This window comes from Caretta caretta, chromosome 4 (assembly GCF_965140235.1).
Source record: "Caretta caretta isolate rCarCar2 chromosome 4, rCarCar1.hap1, whole genome shotgun sequence".
Taxonomy (NCBI): domain Eukaryota; kingdom Metazoa; phylum Chordata; order Testudines; family Cheloniidae; genus Caretta; species Caretta caretta.
In genome coordinates, this window is record NC_134209.1 from 108845426 (window position 1) to 108866650 (window position 21225).

Consider the following 21225-nt stretch of genomic DNA (forward strand, 5'->3'; position numbering starts at 1 on the left):
TATTTGCTTCAGGTTGCGGGACTGTCTGTAGGCAAGGACTGGCCTGTCTCCCAAGACTTGTGAGAGTGTTGGGTCATCCTTTAGGATAGGTTGTAGATCCTTAATAATGCGTTGGAGGGGTTTTAGTTGGGGGCTGAAGGTGACCGCTAGTGGCGTTCTGTTATTTTCTTTGTTAGGCCTGTCCTGTAGTAGAGTGAATTTGTGTGGGGGGGTGGAGGGTGAGAAAACCTGGATTTGTGCTGGAAATGGCCCACCTGTTGATCACTTTAGATAAGCTATTACCAGCAGGACAGTGGGGTGGGAGGAGGTATTGTTTCATATTCTCTGTGTGTATATAAAGTCTGCTGCAGTTTCCACGGTATACATCTGATGAAGTGAGCTGTAGCTCACGAAAGCTCATGCTCAAATAAATTGGTTAGTCTCTAAGGTGCCACAAGTACTCCTTTTCTTTTTGCAAATACAGACTAACACGGCTGTTCCTCTGAAACCTGACTTTATGTAGTTGTGTACAGATCACATATGGAATTGTATATCCCAGCACAGTGCAATTAATTTCTTATCTAAGATCAAGTATAGTTAGGGAAACCATACCCCGTATTTGCAGTTGGAATTGACTGTAATAAATCATTTTCAACTTTGAAAATGGTATGATATTAGATAATGAAGTACAAAAATAAAGGGCCAGATTTTCAAAAAAAGCTCAGCTTCCATTTAGGTATCTAAATGAAGTAGCCAGATTTCCAAATAACTACAGAACCCATTGTTCCACATATTAATGGAAGATGCTTCACAGTGAGCCTTTTGAAAATCTGATCATTTAATTTAGGAACTTAAATGGGAGCTGAGCACTTTACTTTTTTTGGATATATAAAAATAGTTCTGGACAATGTACATCTACTAGGTTTCTGAAGGGCAAAAAAATAAAAGAAATCATCCTATAGAACAGAAACTGGAGAAAAAAGAGTGATAGGAATATAGTACCTTGGGCATACCATCACTCTCCCCCATAAGGTAGTCTATCAGCTGATTAGTTAGTGCTTCATCTTTTGCCTGCCCCACCTATTAAATAAAGACAGGAAAAATGTCAACATGCGCCTGAAATACGGGGAAAAAGAATTAGATTTCCCTATAGAAAACCTTTGAACTTAAAGATATTTAAAACATGTATTTACCGGTGTTATATACTCAAAATGCAGTAAAGTAGGTATCTATTTGGTTGATCAGCTTCTCTTTGACATGGTGAATCCATGCTGAAAATCTAACACACTATGGCAAAGATGTCATAAACTACTACCCATTTAACAAGTTTTTAAATAGCATCCATTAAATATTAACAAATATTAACTTTGGTCTGTCCCAGGGTGGCCATTCTTATGTTCTAGATTTGGAATTACAGATAGATATGTTATTTATATTCCCTTCTTTCAGGACCAGTGCTAAGAAAATTATTTGGGATGGCATCAGGAACTTTTTACCTTAGCCCTTGCTTTTACTCTTTCAGCTTCCTCCTTACATCTATAAGCTATTCAAACTCTGCTAAACACTAGGATGACATCATTACAGTAGAGACACAGATTACTTGAAAAGCAGGCTGAATACTCAATTTCTTAGATTTATCCATGTTTCTTACTGTTTCAATAGCCATTTCTATAGCCATGTTATCTTCTGTGCTTGGACTTTTCAGAAAGTGTTTTAGTGCCTGAAACAAAAGTAGAAACACAGGGACATAACAGGTAAATGACATGGTATTTTCTTTAAAATTTTTTTCCCCTATTTTTGAAAAATTAGATTTTAATTCATAGAATCATAGAATCATAGAATATAAGGGTTGGAAGGGACCCCAGAAGGTCATCTAGTCCAACCCCCTGCTCGAAGCAGGACCAATTCCCAGTTAAATCATCCCAGCCAGGGCTTTGTCAAGCCTGACCTTAAAAACCTCTAAGGAAGGAGATTCTACCACCTAATTCATCTAGTTCTGCAGCATCTGGGAAGGAAGGAGAAACATCCTTTGATTACATTAAACTTATGTGATCCCTGAGCACACGTTGAGAGCATTTATGTTGTTTCATGTGAATCTGAAGTTAACGGAGTCAAAAAGTAGTGAAAATGACCAATAAGGATGATCACACCGGGACCATGGGAGTACACAGGCAACAGCTGCTGTCCCAAAAACTGCTGTAGGAAAAATTATACTGATGAAGTCTTTCTGAAGGGCTTGCTGGACAGTTACAATCCAGCACACCACCTATACCCACCTCCTTGGTTCCTCCTCACTCCCATGGCCCCATCAGAATTGCAGCAGCATTCACAGCCTAGTCCTGGCACATTTCTTCTCAGCACTGACAGCCAGCAATGAGAGGAGAACTGTTCTACTGGGGCATTACAGAGTGCCGCAACCAAGGGTTAATGGGGCACTGGCTCACTGGGAGAAGCAGGTCACCTACTATGGTCCTACCCCAGCAGTTGGTAATTTTCAAAAATTCGTAACCTTGCTTTTTTGCTCTCAGGACATAAACATTCTGCTTAATATGCAGCAGCTGACACACTCAACTTGTAACCAGTCTATGAGAAATATGCTAATTTGCATACTCTTTCGTTTAAAAATTGTGTTTCAATAAGCTACAGAATTTAATCAATGAATGAGCTTTTTCTAAAACTTAACATTCAGACAAGCAAGTAAACAGTAACTAAACTAATTATGTTCATGTATCAGTTAGAGATATATTATGTCTATGATCCATATGAAGCTTCTACTGCTGTCAATAAGAAATATGTGCACAGCCGAATAACGGAATATATAGCACTCACCCTTTATTCATTTTCTATTTAATGGAAGAAATAATTTCCTCTAAGTTTTGTTGTAGGTAGGACTATAATATTTTTTCTTTTCATAGAATCATAGAATATCAGGGTTGGAAGGGACCCCTGAAGGTCATCTAGTCCAACCCCCTGCTCAAAGCAGGACCAATTCCCAGTTAAATCATCCCAGCCAGGGCTTTGTCAAGCCTGACCTTAAAAACCTCTAAGGAAGGAGATTCTACCACCTCCCTAGGTAACGCATTCCAGTGTTTCACCACCCTCTTAGTGAAAAAGTTTTTCCTAATATCCAATCTAAACCTCCCCCACTGCAACTTGAGACCATTACTCCTCGTTCTGTCATCTGCTACCATTGAGAACAGTCTAGAGCCATCCTCTTTGGAACCCCCTTTCAGGTAGTTGAAAGCAGCTATCAAATCCCCCCTCATTCTTCTCTTCTGCAGGCTAAACAATCCCAGCTCCCTCAGCCTCTCCTCATAAGTCATGTGTTCCAGTCCCCTAATCATTTTTGTTGCCCTTCGCTGGACTCTTTCCAATTTATCCACATCCTTCTTGAAGTGTGGGGCCCAAAACTGGACACAGTACTCCAGATGAGGCCTCACCAATGTCGAATAGAGGGGAACGATCACGTCCCTCGATCTGCTCGCTATGCCCCTACTTATACATCCCAAAATGCCATTGGCCTATTTGATTGCATCAACGTGAAATAAGAGGAAGCAGGTAAAAAGCCTATTTTTTTTCTGATCTGTAGGAAGTGTAAAAATCTTGGAATCCAGTGTTTTGCACAACCATTGCTACGCACATTTAAATACTGTTGCTGTTTTACAATCTGAATACTAACCCGGGCATACTGACCGCACAGCAAAAAGAACTTGCCCGCCTGAAAATGTTTTTTTTCTCCTTCAAAGTATAGTGCAATACTCTGATAGTCTTCATTGGTAGTATTCTCAGAACCTGCAACACAGACACTAAGGTGAGCAAAACTCTTCTCATGAAACAAAGGTTTATAGATCCCATCAAAGAGGCAAACCACATATTTCACATTTTTGGCTTTTGGTTTTCAAACAAAATAGGAGCCAGCTGGATTTATAACTTCTGTTTTGCACAGTTTATACCTACTTAATGTGCCACATTTGATCTTTGAGAAAGGACTAATGACTAAGGCTACGTTTTAGTCATGGATATTTTTAGTAAAAAAGTCATGGACAGGTCAATTCACGGTCTCTGACCTGTCCATGACTTTTACTAAAAATACCCGTGACTAAAACTTGGGGAGGGGGAGGTGCAGCGGCCCGTGGCCCAGGACCCCCGCTGGTGCTGGAGGGGTGCGGGTGGTGGCGCACAGCCCAGGACCCCTGCTGGTGCTGGGGCAGGGGGATGTTGGCAAAGCCGGCAGGCTCCCAACCTTTAGCTCTGCGCCTCCCCACACCCAGCAGCAGCAGAGTTGGGGTATGGGAGGGGGCAGGGGAACAGGATGGAGTGAGGCAGGCTGTGGGTGGTGCTTACCTGGGGGGTCCCCAGAAGTGACGACATCCCCCTTGCTCAGCTGCTAGGTGAAGGCGTGGCCAGGCAGCTCTGCGTGCTGCCTCCGCCCAGAGCACTGGCTTCGCAGCTCCCTTTGGCTGGGAATCGTGGCCAATGGGAACTGCGGGGGCGGTGCCTGCAAGCGCATCACCTGCTGAAGAAGTCACAGAATCCGTGACAAACTCGCAGCCTTACTAATGATTTACTGGATAAATTCTTTAATTTAGGTTTTACACCATAATGTAATTACCCTTGTTGTTTATTAGACAGTCAAATGGCATAACTGTGAACTGGTTCAGTGAGTTTTCCATTGCCTCCTGGTATTAATTTCACACAGCTGCACATTGTCATTACAGACTTCTCTATGTCTTTCTTCACAAATAGGCCATAAATTGCTAAAGAATTCCAAATAAAATTATTAAAATAGAATTCTCACCAATGATGTCAGCATAAATCTCCATCTTATTGTGCTGTTGGGCCAGTGTGAAAGCTTCATTATTACACTTGGACATGACCAGAAACTGGATGGCAGAACCATAGTCACCCAACTGCAGAAAGAATCTGATCAGAATAAACACATTAATACTTTTGTTAAATAACACAATAAACACATTCCAAATGTTTTCCAAAGAAAATCTCTTGTGCAAGGAGTGTGGCAACTGAGGGACCATTAAATCGTTCTTCTAAATCTTCTAGTGTGCTCCTATTAGGATATGCATGTACCTTATGATAAACTAAGGCTTTTCAATTTGAAGCTTGCTTGTTTATAGTTTTCTAAAAGATTCTAATAATTTGGGATAAAATTTTGTATGTTTATTGACAGGCCAGAAGTGAACTTTTTGGATGAAACTTTGGTAAATTTCTGTTTGGCCAATTTTGAGACATTCAAGTGCAAAAAGTGTTTTTCAGATGCCTTTTTCTAATGATATTTTCATATACTCTTTCTTCCATTTAAAACTTGACATTGGTTCTCAGTGAGGATTACTGATTTTGAAATATACTTTAAAAATAATAAAGCTGAAGTTCTCATTGTTTCACATCATCTGTCCAATTATGTTCCTTATGCATAGAGTGTGATGTTCTTGATATGCACCCAGGGAACCATACATGGCACTTTGAACTGAATGGATATTTACTGCTTTTGTTTGTTTGTGTGATTGTATGTAAGAGTAAGAACGTGCAAACTTGTGCACTCAGAGTGAAATTCACTCCCCTTGTGTAGAAACCAGAGAATGCAGGGAGGATGTAGTGATGAAATACACTTCCCCTCCCACTCCCAAACCAAGGTCCGTGTGCAGGGCTCCAGTAGCAGCCACAACCCCAATGCAATGGTTCTACAGGATACTGGGACCACTGGATCTGCAAAAACACAAACTGGAGTTGGTTGCCATGGCCTTCCTTTGTCTCTGAAGGCACCTTCCACACATGTCCTGCAATGACTAGTACAGTGACTAGCTCCATGGCATGCAACAGGCAGCTTATTTGGCTACCCAGCAGACTAACCTTGTACAGAATAGAGCTTACATGGTGCAAATAGACTTGCAGTGGTCCTCAACACCACGAGTGAATATCACCCTCGGTTTGCAAATTTTAAGTTTAACTGACTAGCACAAGCTTTGGCCCTACATAAAGCTATAGATGTGCTAAAATGAGCATTCTAGAGGCTTAAAAAAAAAAAGCCCCCACCTTTCAGTGCTCAACTCAGGGATTATGAAGTGTTGCACTATATAAAAAACACAGATTCAGATTTATGATAATAACCTAGAGATGCCCCTTCTATGCGCCATAAGGCTTTATGGAAATATACTTATGAATGTATATATGACATAACTAGAATGTGTTTTATGCTACATATGCCATGTAACATATCTCTGTAAAGGTTATGATCTACTGAATCTATTAATCCTATTTGTATGCATGTATCATTTTTGTATTCGAAGTTATGAATATTGGCTGCATACTTGTTTGATTCTAAGTAGGTTTTAGTGAAGCAGTTGGTCAGCTTCCTGAGAAAAGACTATTCTTAGTAAGTGCCCAGTCAAGAAGCCCTTAAGCCAACAATGAACGTGGAGATGCCCATCCACATCTGGGCTTTCCCAAGAATGTGGCTTGGTTGGTAAGGAACTCAGTCATGCATGGACATGTGACTTGCCCAGGTGACTCCAAAACTCCATTTTGTAGCTAGACTTTGCATAAGAGAGAGGAGGGGGTCTTCACCCACAAGAGAAAGTCTATTTAAAGCCCCGGGAGACCCCTCCATTTTGTCTTCAGCTGGCTACAGCGCCTCTCCACCCCCAAAGATACCTGAAAGAAACTGGAACAAAGGACGGTAACTACAGGGGGTGTGAGTGATTGCTGGACCCAGACTAGAGGAGGCTAGTCTGTAAAAGAGGCTTACTGGAACATCTCTGAGGGTGAGATTTTATCGGTATTCAGCTTCTTACTGTATTAGCATAGATTTGCGGGTTTTATTTTGTTTTGCTTGGTAATTCACTTTGTTCTGCCTGTTACTACTTGGAAACACTTTAAATCCTACTTTCTGTATTTAATAAAACTACTTATTAATTAACCCAGAGTATATATTAATACCTGGTGGGCGGGGTGCAAACAGCTGTGCATATCTCTCTATCAGTGTTATAGAGGGTGAACAATTTATGAGTTTACCCTGTATAAGGTTTATACAGGGTAAAACGGATTTATTTGGGGTTTGGACCCCATTGGGAGTTGGGCATCTGAGTGTTAAAGACAGGAACACTTCTTAAGTTGCTTTCAGTTACGTCTGCAGCTTTGGGGCACGTGGTTCAGACCCAGGGTCTGTGTTGGAGCAGACTGGCGTATCTGGCTCAGCAAGACAGGGTGCTGGAGTCTCAAGTTGGCAGGGAAGGCAGGGGCAGAAGTAGTCTTGGCACATCAGTTGGCAGTCCCAAGGGGCTCTCTGTGATCCAACCCATCACACCCACCCCATAAATTAAAATATACAATACAAAATAAAATAAAAAAGAATATCCTTCCCAGATACCAGGTAATGATAAGAGAATTTAATATAACTCAAATAACTAAAGGGACTATGCTTTACATGGTTACAAGCTAGAAGACATGAATCAAGCAAAAGAAATCTGTTGATAAGAATGGACAGACACTCAAGACTTCTACAGTAAGAAAAGCAAACAGAAGACTGGACTGTATCAACAAATTAATAGAGAAGACATCCAAAAAACTGAATAGCCCTTTGTAAAAGTGAAACCTCTCTGTGGATGGACTAGAGGGCTTACTATTTACATCTCATTTTTTAATCACTTCTAGTGTACTGAGCATAATTCTAGCACTTGGCAAAAAATATAGAAGAGGGCAACAAGGATGATGGCATGAGAGGTTATAAAGAAGTAATGTTAGGAAAGTTAGGTTTGTAAATCTATCTAATGTAACTACAGTACTGCATTACCTGGCTACCATCTTGGCTCCATCGAGAGACTGTGTTTCCCTGACAATACTAACAGCTTTTTCAGGATTGTTAAGATGATCCAAATATAGCCGGATTACATTGTCCCATTGTTTGGCATTCTCATAAGCCACAACCGCTTCCTTGTATCTGCAAAATGATGATGTCCACATTTTACATTCAAGCTTTCTTGGCTTTGTTAGGAATTCTTTACAATATTCTATGCAAGCGACTCATAACATTTTACACCTGAGAAGTTATGCTGTGAAACCAAGTTGTTGTTTGTTTAGGAAATTTGTTTATTAGATGTTTATTAGATTATTAGATGTTTATTAGATGTTTATTAGATTACACCCCTTTTGAACTCTTCTTTTATTGGGATGGATAATGGCAGTAGGAAGACAGACAACACTTCATACAATACCATCTTTTGACTCACCTTGAAAGACAAGCAGCATTATCAGTCTACATACTTTATGAGGGTATCTACACAGTCATCTAAACTGGCAAGTTAGCCACGTCAAACTGGTTTTGAATAATAGCTACTATTCAACATTTAACAAGAGGAAAAAATGGTTACTAACCTTTTATAATGGTTGTTCAAGAGGTGTTGCTTATGTCCATCCCATGTTAGGTGTGTGTTCTCACTACATGCACCGGTGCCGGAAGTTTTTCCCTCAGTGGTATCCGTAGGGGACCAACTCTGGCACCCTCTGGAGTGGTGCACATGTGTGCTGGTGTAAGGGGCACTGCTGGCCCCCTCCCTCCCTCAATTCCTTCTTACCGGAACTCCGACAGTGGGGAAGGAGGGTGGGTCATGGAATGGGCACGAGCAACACATCTCGAAGAACAACAGTTACAAAAGGTTGGTAACTGTTTTTTCTTCTTTGAGTGATTGCTCATTTCCGTTCCATGTTAGGTGACTCCCAAGCAGTATCCCCTGTGTGTCGATTGCAACACAGCTCTGTCAAAGGCAGCCTCATCTCTAGCCTGCTGGGTGATGGCATAGTGGGTCGTGAAGGTATGCACCAATGACAATGTTGCGGCCCTGCAGATATTCTGGATAGGGACTTGTGCCAGGAAGGCTGCCAATGATGCCTGAGCTCTGGCGTCACTATCTGCTGAGGTACAACTTGCGCCAGTTCATAACAAGTGCGAATGTAGGTGGTAATCCAAGACAAAAGCCCTTGAGAAGACACGGGGAGGCCTTTCATTCTGTTGGCCACTGCGATGAAGAATTGAGTTGATTTACAGAAGGACTTAGTGCGCTCTAAGGAAAAGACCAGAGCCTGCCCGACGTCAAGGGTGTGCATATGTCTCTCCTTGTTCGACGCGCGAGGCTTCAGGAAGAAAATGGGGAGAAATATGTCCTGGTTAATATGGAAAATCGACACCACCTTTGGCAGGAAAGCCGGGTGGACATACAACTGAACCTTGTCCTTGTAGAACACCGATGTAAGGGCTTTAATCTCTGATACCTGCCTCGCTGAAGTGATAGCCACACAGAAGGCAACTTTCCAAGATAGATGTGAAAGACAGCAGGAGGCTAACAGCTCGAAGGCAGGGCCAGTGAGCCTAGAAAGGACTAGATTGAGGTCCCACTGGGGTACTGGGTTCTGGGCTGGCAGAAAGAGCCTTTCCAGGCCCTTAAGAAACCTGATCGTCATCTCATGTGAGAACTCTGATTTGCCCTGGACACAGGGGTGGAAGGCTGAAATGGAGGCCAGGTGCACCTTGATTGAGGAGAAGGCTTGGCCTGATGCTTTAAATGAAGCAAGTAGTCTAAAATGGACTGCAGGGACTACTGGGTCAGGGAGATCCCTTGCTCCAATGCCTAGCAGGAGAAGCGTTTCCATTTTGCCAGGTAAGTTACTCTAGCAGAGGGATTTCTACTTTCCAGCAGCACTCGCTGGACCTGCTCCTCTGGGTTCAGCCATGCAACATCCATGCTGTGACATAGAGTGGGGTGAGGTTTGGCTGTATAACCGCCCATGACCCTGAGAGAGCAGATCTGGGTGGTTGGGAAGCGTCATGGGGGCGCTGACGCCAAGTCCATGAACATGCCAAACCAATGCTGAGGTGATCATGGCGACCCTGGCTTTGTCCCTCTTTATTTTCAGGAGGGTCCCGCCGATAAGAGGGATTGGCGGGAAGCCATACATCAGATTGTCTGCCCAAGACACGAAAAAAGTCCTTGGAGGAAGCAAAACCAGTGGCACTTCCCATTCCACCTGGTGGCGAACAGGTGCACTTGGGGAGTTCCCCACCTCTGGAAGATCATTTTGACAACCTCCTCGTGGAGGGACCACTTGTGGTGAGAACAGAACGCCCTGCTGAGGAAATCTGCCAATGTGTTTTAGACACCAAGGAGATGTATCACCTCAATGTGTATGCCATGCCGGATACAGAACTCCCACAGCTGGAGGGCTTCTTGGCAGAGAGCTGTGGACCCTGCACCTCATTGCCTGTTGACACAGAACATGGCAGCTGTATTGTCAGTCAACACCTGAACCACTTGATAGGACAGTCAAGAAAGGAACACCTTGCAAGCAAACAGATGCCTCTGAGCTCCCTGACTTTGATGTCTAGTGTGAGCTCCTCCCAGGACCATAACCCCTGGATCTTCAGCGATCCAAGGTGGGTCCCCCAGCCTAGGTCGGATGTGTCCGACACTAGCATCTTTGTAGGTTTTGGGGCTGAAAAGGGTGTTCCTTCGGAAACGTTTACTGGGTTTGATCACCATTTCAGAGCTGTAAGCACTTGCGGCAGAATTGTGAGGACTCTGTCCAGGTGGTGCCTGGCTGGGACGTAAACTGACGCTAACCACATCTGGAGGGGCCTGAGCCACAGACGTGCATGATGAACTACATAAGTGCACGCTGCCATATGTCCTAGGAGCCTGAGGCATACTCTGGCCATGGTGATAGGGTGGGTGGTGAGTTGGGTGATGAGAGCTGACATTGTCTTGAATCTGGGCTCTGGGAGAAAAGCTCTGGCCCGTGTATAGTCTAGGGCTGCCCCCATAAACTCTATTATTTGCACTGGCACTACCATTGCTTTTTTTGTTTATCAACAGGCCAGTGCCTGGCACACGGCTTCTACCACCCAAACACTGCAATGGACCTGAGCCTGCGAATGACCCTTGATGAGTCAATCATTGAGGTATGGGTAGATCTGAATGCCCTGTTGCCTGAGGTATGCAGCGACCACCACCATACATTTTGTAAACACCCTTGGTGCTGTCGCTAGACCAAATGACAGCACTGCAAACTGGAAGTGGTTTAGTCCCACTACAAACTGCAGGAATCTTGTGTGTCCATGGAAGATGGCGATATGAAAGTATGTGTCCTTTAAGTTGAGGACAATGTACCAGTCTCCAGGATCCAGGGAGGGGATGACGGAGGCCAAGGAAACCATGCAAAACTTCAACTTCTTGAGATACTTGTTGAGGCCTCGCTGGTCCAAAATGGGGCGTAGACTGCCCTTGGCCTTTGGTATGAGAAAATACCGGGAATAGAAGTCTTTCCCCTTCTGATGTACAGGGATTTCTGCTGCAGCCGTGACTCATAAGAGGGCTTGCACCTGTTGCGAAAGAAGCTGCTTGTGAGAAGGGTCCCTGAAGAGGGACAGGGAAGGGGGCAGGGAAGGAGGGGGTAGAAATAAACTGTAGGGTATACCCCATTGCCACAGTCCTGAGGACCCAGCGGTCCGTTGTTATAGCAGCCCAAGCAGGGCAGAAGGGAGAAAGGTGGTTGGAAAATAAAAGGGGTGTAGGATCCTGTCTGCAGACTGGGACGTTGCCCTCGGGCACACCCTCAACATGCCTGCTTGTTACCCCGGGGGTAACGGGAAGAACCCGAGAGGCAGGGCCCAATTGTTGGCCTTGGCGGTGCTTATAGTCCCTGCCCTTCTTGTGGTAGAGCTCCTGGTCTAGCTTGACCGTTTGGTCGATGAGGTTGCTGCGGTTTGAACCTCTTTCTAGGGGGGCTAGTGTATATAGGGCTAGGGAACATAGGGTAGCCCTAGAATCCTTAAGCCCATGCAACCTCATGTCCGTCGGGTCTGCGAACAGGGCCAGGTCATCAAAAGGGAGGTCCTCGATCGAGAGTTTAGCCTCTGTCGACAGCTCAGAGGACATCAGCCACAATGCCCACCTCATGGACACAGTTGTCGCTATGGATCTCCTGACCGAGTCCACCGCATCAGAGGCGGCCTGACGGGAGCCCCTTGCCACAGTTTTCCCCTCATCTAGGATGGCAAGGAATTCTTGCGTGGACTCCTCCGGTAACAAGTCTGCAAAGTTCAATATTGACTGCCACACGTTGAAATCAGACCTCTCGAGTAAGGCCTGATGGTTTGCCACTCATAATTGGAGGCTGGCAGACGAATAAACTTTTCTCCCAAATAAGTCAAGCATTTTACCAGCCTTATTTTTGGGAGTTGGGCCTGGTTGCCCTTGTCTATCTCTTGTTGACCGCCGAGATCACTAGAGTATTCGGGGCCAGGTGAGAATACAAGTACTCAAATGTTTCACGGGGATGTAATACTTTTTCTCTGCCTGCTTGGAAATGGGCGGGAGAGAGGATGGGGTTTGCCACAAAGTTTTTACCAGCTTTACCACCTGTTCATGAATGGGGAGTACCACCGTGGATGGGAGCAGTGCTCCGAGCTCTGAGAGCAGTGCTCTGAGTCTGGTGACTGGGAATGGGATGGATGGGAGCGCCGCTTTGACCCAGACGATTGGTACCGCGAGTCTGGAGATCTGCACCTCGGTACCAGCTGGGATCGACTTTGCCGTGGCCCCGATGGAGTCCCTTATCCTGGGGAGCAATATCTCCTCTCTGGAGACCGGCGCCATTCTGGGGACCGATGGCATGCTGAGGCCCTGTGTCAGCCATCAGGCAAGCGGTGCCATCCCACAGGGGACTGGTGCTGAGAGTCCCGTGAATGGGGCTGGGAACTTTGGTCGGTTTGGGCAGGTCAGAAGTGCATCCCCAGGGATTGGCACTTTGATGTCAACTGCCGCGGTGCCAGGGAGTGATGCCGCATAGACAGAGATCATGGCATGGATCCCAGTGCTGGCTTCCCCCTGGAGATGACCATGTCTTGGCACAGTGTCGGGGGCACCAGCAAAGACAATGTCTTTTGCAGCTTGGAAGGCCTCTGGCGTGGACAGGATTTCCAGGTGCTGGGGCCTCTGCCACTACTCGTGGGGCCGGTGGATTCCTAGGAGGGCTGGCTGGCCTAGCCGGCGATGCAGGTGCCTGGTTGGGCTCCGGAGACTTTCTGCCCCAAAAGGGTCCCCAGACTTTCCCTTTCCCACATGGGATGTTGGGGAATGCCCTCCCCCGGGTGCCTCCTCTGCTTCTTAGCCGGGACTGTGACTGGCACCAGAAGGCCAGTGCCAGAGGTGCACTTTGCACTAATGCCGCTGTACTCGGTGCCAAGTCCAATTTTGGTGGCTCAAAGACTGTCACAAAGCCTGAATCATGATGAGCGCTCTCAGTCTTACATCCCACTCCTTTTTTGTTCTGGGCTTGAAGCTCTTACAAATGCAGCACTTATCGCTAATGTGGGCTTCTCCCAAACACTTCAAGCAACTTTGGTGAGGGCCGCTGATCAGCATAGGCTTTCTACAGCCATCATAAGGCTTGAAACCTGGGGAACGGGGCATGTCCCGTCCCTGGGCTAAGTCCCACAGGGGACTATCTAACCTATCTACAACACTAGCACACTAGTTATTAAAGAACAAAAGAACTACTTATCTAACTATTTATAACACTAAGAGAAAAAAACCACTGGGTAAGTAAGTGCTTGCCGAAACAAGGAGATGTTCCAGCACCATCACTGGCGGTAAGAAGGAATTGAGGGAGGGAGGGGGCCCCCAGCACCCCTTATACCTGCGATATGAGCGCCACTCCAGATGGCACCAGAGCTTGTCCCCTACAGATAACACTGAGGAAAAAACTTCCAACGCCAGTGCATGTGGCGAGCACACACCTAACATGGAATGGACATTAGCAATCACTCGAAGAAGAACTCCCATTCTCTTCTAGTCAAACAAGTTACAATAGGACCTTCCTCATTCACACACTCTATTACTGGCATAAAAATAGTGGCCTCTGCTCACGTCACAAGAAATATTTAGCAGAAGATCACTGTAGTGAATCCTCATAATACTAAGACTGTTATTGTCACAAAATATTCTGCAGTACACTTAATTGTATATTACAAATAGCAAAAACTATATTTTGTGTTTAAGTATCCTTGCTTTTGTGTTTGCTTCTCTAAACATTAATCAATAATTTACAAAGATTGTCCCTGTCTTTGTGTAAATGAGGTGCATTGTATTAATTTAGATGGGAATAAATAGGTTGAAATAGTCAAAGGTATTATCAGGACGCTGTTTCTATCCAACATTAAATAGTGTTAAACAAGGTTCAGGTTTGGAATAGAGACCCTAGCCTGCTTAGTACCATGGCAACTATAAAATTGAACAGTCTTATAACCTTTTATTAAAGATACAGAAAACAAAGGAAAACAGTTAAAGCATTTAAAACATAAAGTCTTACGTAAGGCTTTCATTTTAACAACATTCCTTGTTTCCTTTGCCTTTAGCTATAGAGTTTTTAGAAGGAACTGTTGTTTGACAGTCTCTTATGCGGTAATAATGTTGGTAATAACTGTCCTTTTGGGGAAATGAAAAGATATTAGTTGAGCTGTTTGGGTTGCTGTTGCAAGTCCAGTTCTGTTTCCTAGAAGACACACACAAGAGGGAAGAGAAAAGAACAGCGAAGATAGAAAAGATGCAGCTTTTGTGTCTGGAACCACACTGCTGCAACCACACTGCAACTATCTGCAACCACACTGCTGCGTGGGGAGGGGAAATGGCTGACTGTCTTAATAGCTACTGCGAGATCTGGCAAACTTGTACCAGCATCTTTAGGGCATTGCTTTTTGTCACCTCTTTCTGGTCACAGGGTAACAGCAATGTTACAAATAAGTCTTGCTTGGCTAAGCCAGATTCTTATTAAGCAGAAGGTAAAAGCAGAGGGACAGGAAAGAAGAAATATGGGGGGAGGGGAGGGTTTGAAGAAAGAAGACACACTGTGTGCGCACGTGCATGTGAGAGACAGGGAGAGTCTCACATCCCAGGTAGCATTCAGAATTTAGCTGGAGCTGGTGGAGGTGGCAATGTCATCTGAATCCTCCTCTCTGGCCCAATCTGGTCAGCATCTTTCTCAGGATCAGTATAAGAGATCCCCACAGTGTTACAATAGATTACGGGGAATCAAGAGACTGTGGCAACTATGATCGTAAAGCCTGCTGCAGCAGTTTCTGGCAAACAGCTTCTTCCTCCTGAATTTCCCCAAAAAGTTTTCTCTTTTAAGGACTTCAAAAGGGCAGTGATGGGCAGAGTAGCCCATCCTCTCAATATTCTGATCATCAGTTAGCCCCAATTTTCTTGTCTACCAGGCATGATCTTAACACAGTCCTTGAATTATATCAATAGCCTGAATTAGTACAAACAAAAAAGCCTATCTCCCTTTTCCACCTTTTCCCATCAATGTTTATTGTTATAGGTTATTGTGACATTTTGTGCCACTCACTTCTTACAGTTGCGCTCACAATGAAGGTAAATTTGGAGACCCAATTATTACAAACAGTGCTACTGTAATTTATTTTAAAAAGAAAAAACTGTTTGTTTCCCAGACTGTGACGACTAATCATAGCTTTTTATAAAAACTCAGGAGTCTTTAGAAGAAAAATAAACTTCAGCACATCACATCCACTGAACAAAGCTACAGTACTTAACAGCTTTAATGCTACTTTTTAAAAAATAGCTTTTTAAAGTTTAACCCAAGGATAATCAATCAGAACTATTTCTTTCCTAATCAGCAGCATAATCTTTGTCTAGTATCAAGACGTTTGCATAACACTTGATTTTTATATTTTTCAACGAATACGTATTCACTACATATCCTAATTTTTTTATGAATAAAACTGTGAATATTAACATTCTGTAGCTTTAAACCCTTGACTAATTGATTCTGGAAATTAAACACACCTGCCATCTGCTTCTTTTGCCTTGGCATACTGCAGGTGTATCTTTGGAGATGATACACAAGGGAGAAGCTCACCAACCTTTGCCCTAGAAAACAAAGAGAATAAAGTAATCAAATAATAAATGTGATCTTTCTTTTTAATTTGTCTTCACCAAATAAAGTATATGCATATTTATAGAAATACTCGAGAGAAAAGAAAAAGGAACTTACAAAATGCATGTAGTATGAATACCAGCAACAACATGATCTTATTCTTTAGTAATAATTAAGACAAAAAAAAATTAGTATGTAAAAGTGATCTCATTTTCATTTACACGAACAAGGAAATTAATCATGATATTTTGCATTACAAATATGCTCTCTTCTGTTATATACAAGAGAAGCTTTGAAAGAGCTTCAAAGTTTTCAAAAATATGCACTTGCTACACGTCTAAAAACTATTAATTGGTTACTGTGCATTTTCAGGCCATTTTATGCTGTTGTGACAATGTAAAGGGGCCTTACAGAATTAGAATATCATTTCTTCCTTGTTTTAATTTTGGATGTGATCATACGCCCCATTATTCAGAGGTATTTAGCTATTTAGAAATCAGTGGAAGTTACGTGCCTAAATACTTTAGCTGATCTGGTCCGTAGTTTCTATTTGTGAAAAGTGCCAGACAGACCACGCTGGACTCTGCCGTACTCTCATTTATTCACAGAAAAGGCACAAAACTGATGACAGCAATGCAAGCTTTCCCTGCACTTCCCCAATGTGTCTCAATTCTGACCTGGAGGAACTAGCTCTTGAGGAGAGGGTACATCTGTCTTTCTACCAATTCAATTATTGTTCGCTCTGCAGAGATTGCTAAGAGGAGTCCAATTATGGTGGCAATTCTATTATGTAAACACCTGCTCCCTAGGAACTGGACAAGGGCCAAGTTCATTTTGAAAATGACATTGAACAGCCATATGATGCTAAAACAAAGAGGAGTCCTTGTGGCACCTTAGAGACTAACAAATTTATTTGGGCATAAGCTTTTGTGGACTATAACCCACTTCATCAGATGCATGGAGTGAAAAATTTAATAGGCAGGTATAAAAATACATCACATGAAAAGATGGGAGTTGCCTTACCATGTGTTGGGTCTGTGCTAACGAGGCCAATTCAGTTAGGGTGGATGTGGCCCATTCCCAACAATTGACAAGAAGGGGTGAGTATCAACAGAGGGAAAAGTATTTTTTGTAGGAACTCAGCCACTCCCAGTCTTTATTCAGGTTTTTATTCAGAACTGGAATTAATTTGCAAACTTGACACTATCAAATTAGGTCTGAATGAAGACTGGGAGTGGCTGAGTCACTAGAAAAAATAATTTTCCCTCTGTTGACACTCACCCCTTCTTGTCAACTGTTGGGAATGGGCCACATCCACCCTGACTGAATTGGCCTCGTTAGCACCGACCCCCCACTTGGTAAGGCAACTCCCATCTTTTCATGTTTCTGTATATTTATACCTGCCTTCTGAATTTTTCACTCTATGCATCTGATGAAATGGGTTATAGCCCACAAAAGAGCTTATGCCCAAATAAATTTGTTAGTCTCTAAGATACCACAAGGACTCCTCGTTGTTTTTGCTGATACAGACCTGTGTTGAATTTGAACCAGCAGCCTAGAACTAAAAGGCTGTGTTGCACTCCCAGGTGTATCATCTTTTGTAAATCAAGAAGCTTTCATGAAATAAATATAATTAGGCAAGTAAAAGGATTCAAAGTGTGTAGTACACAAAGATTCTGAAAGCCCAGTTACAGAGTCAAGCTAATCAGAAATTTGCTGATTAGCGTAGCTGTTGTTTGGGTTGGGTTTTTTTTTAACAAAGTTTTGATTTACATCAACCCGTGTTTCTGAAGATTTAGAGTGTAAATCATACTTGACCTAGTCCCCAAGAAAAAGTCAGTAGACTGACTGTCATGTGAATTATGTGTCTGATTAATCAAGATGATCAGGGACTCCTATTCCTTTTCAAAGGGCACTACGATATAACCTGTTTTTCAAGGAACGTAAAACTGCACTAAAACTGCACTTACCAGTTTTTACAGCGGATATATACTGATGCTGCTTTGTCATGATATTGCCCCTTTTCATATAGTTGGGCGGCTTCTGAAAATTGCTACAATAATGAAAATTATACAAATGTTTATTTATTTGTAACTGGGAATTCATCATGTTATTAATACTCTCTCTATTACTAGGGATACCTTCATACTCTCCAGAATGGCTCCACAGTCTCTCTTTAGCAGCCTGCTAGGATGTTTAATGGCTTGGTTAACCCCCCGACGAATGTCTCCCATTCGAATGGACATCTGAGCCACTCCAGCTAGGCAAGCTTCATCATGTTCCTGGTATTGGCGATCAAAAGTAAAGTGATAACTATATTTTCAGTACAAAAAGTATTGGTTTTACAGAAGCCATTGCAATTATTTCAACAACAGTGAAATGCATCAACCAGAAACGACCTGACCTCAGGTAAAGCTGTTCTTGTCTAGAAAATTTAAACCAGAGCCTTAAAAGGCAACAGTCAGTATTTATGATTAAATAATGGTGCCATTAATTGTGGAAAAGCCTATGTTTTCGTTGCTGGCTATATTTAGGTGACTTTCTTGTGAAGTTTCGTCTAGTGTTTCACACTACATTCTATTTTTTGAAATAACTGACTAGGCCAGGTATACAGGACAAAGGTAAGTTTCAAAAAGAGACAAAGAAACAGAACAACACACCAAAACATATGTACAGAAAAAGACAGATGGGGAAATTACTTGCTTCTAATTGGACTTATCTCAAAGTACTAGCCCCAAATTCACACATTTGGTTTTAAAATATACATGAAAGCATTGCTATTTTGCTTGTTTTGAAAAATCTGACTATTCATTTTATTCTTCTTTACTGAACGATTGACTACACTAAAGGAGCAGAAATCTATATAAGTATCATATAAAAATATATTATTATTTTGGCACTGTCTCCTTTAATATTTACAGAATTATTGTGAAATTGTTCAAATGGTAAAAATAATTTCCCAGTACTACAATCTTAATGCAGTACTGTTTTACATAAAGTAAGCCATTTTTCTTTGTGTATAAAATTACAGGAAAGACCAATATATCAATATTGTTCTTTGAAAAGGAAGAGAGTCAAATCATTTACAAAAAGAATCTCTAAGGTGCCACAAGTACTCCTTTTCTTTTTGCAAATACAGACTAACACGGCTGCTATTCTGAAACATATCGTTTACAGAAAAATACAAAATCCTGTATTTAAATAAACTGTCACAGAAGAATTCAGTGTACAATATATATTATAATTACTTGTATGCCACCATCATTGAAGAGTGTTACCTTATTGTCCCTTGTGATTCCCTTCTCATAGTGTGCCAAAGCATTCACATAATCACCCCTAAAAGAAAATAATAATATATGTGTAAAAATGTTTATTAATAGGAACAAGTTGCAGAGATATGAAGCCTGCATACATAACTGACAAATAAATGGAATGGATCTCCTAATCAACTCTTATTAAAACACAGTTAATTCTGTGATCACATTTTTGGAGCATTTAATGTAAGCTGCAATTCTTTTTTGAGGTGGCCGCTGCATATTCCCATTTTGTGTGATTTGCACCCCTAGTGCTGCTGCATTTCCTTTGGGAACCTTCTGGAAAGCAGCATGTGTTGGGGCTGCATGAGCACCTTTTCATGACTCCCAACATTCAGAGCTAAGGTTACAAAAGTGCCATATGGTCAAAAATGCCTCAGTTCCCTCCTTTCTGTAGCCACCTGCAGGAATCTTCTCTCAGTATACAGGGTGATTTGGGGGATTTTGATCCAAAACTCCCTTAATTTCTAGACTTAAATTGTGTTATAGTTACTTAGTAAGTGTTATGTAGTTTGTGCCACAACATATTTAGTTTTCACTTTGACCCTATGGGCCTTGAACCTTTTAATTATGGCTCACCAGGACTCTGTGGCTCAGACAAGAAGGGTGGAATTAAGCATGGGTGTCATGTCCCTTCATGTTTGGATATTAGGAAAATCTTTTTCACTAGGAGGGTGGTGAAGCACTGGAATGCGTTACCTAGGGAGGTGGTAGAATCTCCTTCCTTTGAGGTTTTTAAGGTCAGGCTTGACAAAGCCCTGGCTGGGATAATTTAGTTGGGGATTGGTACTGCTTTGAGCAGGGGGTTGGACTAGATGACCTCCTGAGGTCCCTTCCAACCCTGATATTCTATGATTCTATGTTCCAAGAAGAATAAGGAGTGAGTATGCACACCTGTCTCTTGGAGAAGCCTCTTTCCTAGATCACTTCTAGGCCTTTACACCTTGAGCTCAACAAGCAACGGAGGCTGATTTAAGAAAGAAGTATCCTATTTTGATACCACTAATGTTGACTGAATGATTTATTTACCGACTTAAACAAAATAGAAATAAGACATTTTTATTCCAAAATAAGAGGGTTCCCAGACTTGTTCCAAAACAACATAAGGTGTGAATTAAAATTGATTTAATGATTTCAGTGCACATTTGCTTAGAAATAAGGCCTATGTCAGGGGTTTATGGCTGTCGTGCCAAAATCTTCTATGGTCCTAGGAAGTAAGCCTTCTAAAGCTCAAATGTCACTGGTGATGAGGCTGAATTTAACTTCTAAGGAGCTCCTTCATATGATCTCTTTGGTAGCGTAGAAACCTGGTACCGTGGGAAGCACTCTCTCAGCCACTGTTTTCCCATAAATCTCACTTACTTTACCAGACTAAGCCTGCTCAGTGGCTGCTCACGGGTACATACTTGAAGCAGCCATGATCCCCTACCTTGATTTGGCAGCCAAAGGGAACAGGATATCTACCTGGTAGGGGCAGCTATATAGTTAGGTTTAAAAGACAAGGAGAGTAGGGTAGATTCCTTCTCTCTACCAGGGACTGCTGACCTGGAAGTCTGGCTCTCCTCTTTCACAAATATGCAGGAAATGGGATGACACAGGGTGACCTAGGAAGGAGAGGAATGGGCATTTAAGTACCAGGCTGTCTTCCACTCTCAACAGTGGAGATAAAAAGTGGCAGGTAGGAGAAAGCTACTCCAAGCTGACACTGGGTCTGCAACTAAGCCTCTGGTTAACTGTCTATTTTGTTTGCGTTGGGAAGTTTACCAGTTGGCGTGCACTTCATTTTTTCTTTTATGGCCACTTAAATCAATCATGAGCAGCTACTTTTGTGAACCATGTCTCCAGAGTAGTTTTCTGTGGATACTCCCAATTTCCCTGGTACAGCAGCTACAGGACCTCTCAGGGATTCTCTATAACACTGTAATGAGCTGAAGTGACTCAAACAAATCAAGATCTTTGTGGAAATGCTTTC

General features: G+C 42.7%; 1 protein-coding gene across 2 annotated transcripts in view; it reads right to left on the reverse strand.

The window, feature by feature from the left end:
- Positions 1-21225, reverse strand: part of WDR19 (WD repeat domain 19) — a 127467-nt gene that overhangs the window by 35317 nt on the left and 70925 nt on the right. For both annotated transcript variants that reach the window (XR_007356450.2, XM_048848545.2), the window contains exons 21-29: positions 19218-19275; positions 18081-18221; positions 17910-17992; positions 15849-15932; positions 7784-7930; positions 4778-4902; positions 3659-3771; positions 1631-1699; positions 982-1059 (exon numbers count right to left, since the gene is read on the reverse strand). Coding sequence is in view for 1 of the 2 variants with exons in the window: in XM_048848545.2 (XP_048704502.2) it covers positions 982-1059; positions 1631-1699; positions 3659-3771; positions 4778-4902; positions 7784-7930; positions 15849-15932; positions 17910-17992; positions 18081-18221; positions 19218-19275 (898 nt within the window). In the remaining variant the exon portion in view is untranslated. The remainder of the gene's footprint in view (positions 1-981; positions 1060-1630; positions 1700-3658; positions 3772-4777; positions 4903-7783; positions 7931-15848; positions 15933-17909; positions 17993-18080; positions 18222-19217; positions 19276-21225) is intronic.